The 3656-nt window shown below is 45.3% G+C and overlaps 1 protein-coding gene across 1 annotated transcript; it reads right to left on the bottom strand.

The window, feature by feature from the left end:
* Window positions 1-1232: 1232 nt before the first annotated feature.
* LOC308423363 (protocadherin beta-14-like) lies at window positions 1233-3656 on the bottom strand (the record flags this gene model as incomplete). The annotated part of the gene is made up of 1 exon (XM_080920095.1): window positions 1233-3656. One exon carries the CDS (start codon window positions 3654-3656, stop codon window positions 1233-1235), a length of 2424 nt encoding a protein of 807 aa, XP_080776221.1.

Here is a 3656-nt window from a genome sequence, read left to right as displayed (position 1 = left end):
GGGATTACACATTTGTGCTTCCACACTTGGACTATATTTCCTTTTATTAATGACTAAAAAAGGTAAATCTAAGCCATTTTTAACAGTTTAAAAGCGTTATTTTAGGGTCCCGAGAGATGGCTTATCAGTTTGGAGCCCTAGCCATTCTTCCAGTGGACCTGGGTTCAATAACCAGCGTGCGTATGGCAGCTCACAACTGTCTGTAGCTGCAGTTCTAGGGGGTATGACACCCTCACACAGACATATGTGGGAAAAACACCAATGCACACAAAATAAAAAATAAATCATTTAAAAATACTTATTTTGCTGGGTAGTGGTGGGTGGTTAATCGTAGCACTGGGACGGGAGCAAAGGCAGCCTGGTCAACAGAGTTAACTCTAGAAAAAGCCGGAGCTACACAAAGAAACCTTGACTTAAACCAGTAAATCAACAAATAAATAAATAAATAAATTGAATTTAAAAAAATCTTTATTTCAATTCTTAGGAAGATTTTATCCTGTTCTTTTCTGGTATAAGACTATTTTACTTAAGACAAGATTATGAACTATTATCTGCTTTAGGGAGAAGTGGTATAGAGTATCACAGATTTTAACCAGGAAAACGTGTATTTAAAGACAACAAAGCAGCAATATCAAGGCCTAGAATGTTTCGATAATTAGAAAGCATTGTTAGAAATCAGAGAAGAAGAAAATACTAAGAAATCAATTCTTGAAAACACTATAAAACAAGGCCTCTACTACTGGATAAGGAGGGATAGCATTTAAAGAAAAGTATTTTATTCTGATGAAATAATCAAACGGATCCAATACAGTTTTTACCCAGATACATTTAAACTCTGTTTGTTGGGTCTTAATGGCATATTGAGGAAACACCCATATATGGTAACATTTGCCTCTTTTTAGTTCCTTTCTTCCCCCTCTCCATGTCTTCTGTTATAGATCCACCCAGGGTTGCCTGTTTGTGGAACCAGTACAATAGTAATCACCAGCTCAACACATTCACTCTAAATACTTAAATCAGCACTCCCATTGCTGTGTCTTGAATAACACTTGGACAAAACAAAATAAAACGTGCAGCTTGTTTCTTCGCATCACTATAAACCCAGTAAAGATTTTCAAAGCAACTGTGAGGAAAACATGTGAAATGAAAATGCATGCAGCATCAGTAAAATAGTAAATTCAATGCAGATTAAGAAAAACAAGCATTTGCAAACTTGATAATACAAAAAATTATTAAGAGTTTAAAGGAAATTTTTGTTGAATATTAAAACCAAGGCTATTACGAAAGTTCCCCTTTTCCAGCATATTCGAATCGGGGTCCTGAAGTTGAAGACTAGGCATGACTGGCTTCAGAAATTTGAACTCATTTGTTCCAGTACTTCCTGTCAAACACACTTCATACTGGTAGTTCTGGGACAGAGTTCCAGTGCCGGTAACGTCCACCAGATGGCCGGGAAAGTGTCCTTCAGGCACAGAGCACCCACCCAGAGAGGCTGCCCTGGCCCTCCTGCACAGCCTCACCCCCACGAACAGCAGCACAGACAAGAGGAACAGAGAAGACACAGAGGCCAAGGCAATGACCAGGTACAGTGTTAGGGCGTCCTCTTCCTGCGCGGGATTGAGCGCCACCTCAGGCAGAGGCAGGTAGGGCTGAGAGAAGCCATCCACCAGCAGCACATGCAGTGTGACACTGGCGGAGCACGGAGGATTCCCATTGTCCTTGACCAGCAGCAGCAGTCTGTGCTTGGGCACATCGCGCTCGCTCAGCAGCCTGGTGGTGCGCACCTCGCCATTGTGAGCCCACACACTGAACAGCCCGGGCTCTGTGGCCTTGAGCAGCTGGAATGACAGCCAGGCATTCTGGCCAGAGTCGCGATCCACAGCCACCACCTTGGTGACCAGGTAGCCGGGCTCCGCCGCCCTAGGCAGCAGCTCAGCGCAGGGCATAGAGGCGTTCTGCAGTGGGTAGAGCACGAAGGGCACATTGTCATTGTCATCCAGCACCATCACCCGCACCAGAGCCTGGCTGCTGAGCGCGGGTGAGCCTCGGTCCGTGGCGCCCACGCGAAACTCGAAGGCCTGTAGGGCCTCATAGTCCAGCGCCCTGAGCGCGAACAGCTGCCCATTGTCTGCATTGATGGAAATAAGCGAGTCGAGGTCCAGCTGTGGGTCCTGGGGCGGCAGCAGCGAGTAGGTGATGCGGGCATTGGAACCTGAGTCTGCATCTGTGGCACTGACGGTGCCTATGTGCAGGGCGGGGCTGTTGTTTTCTCGAACAAATATGGTGTAGGAGGTTTGGGTGAAGGTGGGGGCGTTGTCGTTGATGTCAGACACCTGCACTGTTATGGTGTGCTGGGTTGTGAGCCTGGGTGTGCCCATGTCTGAGACAGTGATGGTGATGTTGTACTCAGCTCTGCTCTCTCTGTCCAGTGCTTTTTCAGAAAGTAGAGTGAAAAAGTTGTTGAAGGTGGGTTTCAGGATAAACGGAAGGTCATCTTGAACAGAACAACGGACCCTTCCGTTGTCTCCAGAGTCTTTATCTCGGACACTGAATAGAGTGACCAGGGTCTCTGAAGCATTCTCTGGAATTGTCTTTGTAAGAGATGATATGATCACTTCTGGTGCATTGTCATTTATATCTAGTACTTTAACGGAAAGAGTGCATTTTGCTGAAAGGCCTCCACCATCTGTTGCCTGAATATTTACTGAATAGGATTGTATTGCTTCAAAATCCAGTAGAAATCTCAAAGTTACTTCCCCAGATGTTGGGTTGATTTCAAAGGTTTTCCTAATATCTTCTGTTGTGTGCAAAAGTGAATATGATATTTTCCCATAATTTCCCATATCTAAGTCTTTAGCAGAGATGGCAATAATACTGGAGCCAATAGTCATGTCCTCTGGTATCTGCACCTCATAGAAACTCTGAGCAAACTCTGGAGCATTATCGTTTATGTCCAAGACTCTTATGAAAACCAATGCTGTCCCAGACCTTGGTGGAGACCCACCATCCAATGCCGTAAGTGTCAATCTAAGCTCAGATTCCTCCTCATGATCTAAAGCTTTGTCTAGCACCAGCTCTGGATATTTCTTTCCATCACCACTGTCATGAATTTTAACAAAGAAATGAGAACTGGGGCTAATGCTGTAGTCCTGGAGACTGTTGCTTCCTATGTCCAGATCCTGCACATTCTCAATTAAGAATGTGGCTCCGATAGCAGCGCTTTCTGGTATTTTAATAGTTATTTCCTTGTCTAGGAATGTAGGGGCGTGATCATTTATATCTCTGACGTGCAGCTCAGCTCGATAGAACTGTAAAGGGTTTTCCAGTACCACCTGAAAGGGCAGCACACAGGGCTGGGTGGAGCCACCACACAGCTCTTCACGGTCCAGTCGCTCACTCAGGAGCACATCTCCGGTCAGCAAATTAAGGAGTAAATGCTTTCTATTATCATCTGACACTATCCTGGCCTCCCTGGAAGACAGCTCCGCAACCCCCAGCCCTAAATCCCTTGCCAGATTACCCACAAAAGAGCCAATTTCTGTTTCCTCCGCAACAGAATAGCGCAAAGATTCAGTACTCGCCCGAGACAATTCCAGCAAAACAAAGAAAACCAAGACTTGCCTTTTCTGCAAGATGAGAGCCCTTCTGGTTCCCAT

The sequence above is a fragment of the Micromys minutus genome, assembly GCF_963924665.1.
Source record: "Micromys minutus genome assembly, chromosome: 8".
Lineage (NCBI taxonomy): Eukaryota > Metazoa > Chordata > Mammalia > Rodentia > Muridae > Micromys > Micromys minutus.
This window is presented reverse-complemented; position numbering and strand designations above follow the sequence as displayed.